Here is a 514-nt window from a genome sequence, read left to right as displayed (position 1 = left end):
TGATGGTGGAGAAGATGAGCCGCTTCTGCCGCCGGTCGGGCAACGGGAACTCAATTTTCCGGTCCAGGCGGCCGGGGCGCAGCAGCGCCGGGTCCAGGGTGTCGGCCCGGTTGGTGGCCATGATCACCTAGCGTAGGGGGGGACACATGGGTGCCACTGTCACCACGAGGAACCCATGGGACACCCCCATAGCACCCATGGGACCCACCATCCAGGACCAGGGTAGAGGGTGTCACCCATGGGTGGTCATCAGGGACACCTTGGGTGGGGGAGGTGGACACGGAGGTCCCTCTCCAGCACCCATGGGACCCCCCATAGCACCCATGGGGACCTCCACAGGACCCATGGGGACCTCCCCCCCCAGAACCCATGGGACCTCCATAGCACCCATGGGGACCTCCCCCCAGCACCCATGGGATGCCAGGGTGGAGGGTGTCACCCATGGGTGGTCATTGGGGGCACCTTAGGTGGGGGAGGTGGACACTGAGGTCCCTCTCCAGCACCCATGGGAACC

At 66.0% G+C, this 514-nt stretch overlaps 1 protein-coding gene across 1 annotated transcript in view; it reads right to left on the bottom strand.

Annotated features, from left to right (window-relative positions):
* Nucleotide 1: 1 nt before the first annotated feature.
* The window catches only part of PSMC4 (proteasome 26S subunit, ATPase 4), a gene marked incomplete at its 3' end in the record, with an annotated part of 5158 nt that continues 4645 nt past the window's right edge, over nucleotides 2-514 (bottom strand). The window contains exon 6 of the mRNA XM_035898319.1: nucleotides 2-127. Within this exon, the coding sequence (XP_035754212.1) occupies nucleotides 2-127 (126 nt within the window). The remainder of the gene's footprint in view (nucleotides 128-514) is intronic.

Source organism: Egretta garzetta, unplaced genomic scaffold (genome assembly GCF_000687185.1).
Source record: "Egretta garzetta isolate BGI_Z169 unplaced genomic scaffold, ASM68718v1 scaffold1200, whole genome shotgun sequence".
Taxonomy (NCBI): Eukaryota; Metazoa; Chordata; class Aves; order Pelecaniformes; family Ardeidae; genus Egretta; species Egretta garzetta.
Note: the sequence above shows the minus strand (reverse complement) of the source record. Positions and strands in the feature narration are given on the sequence as shown.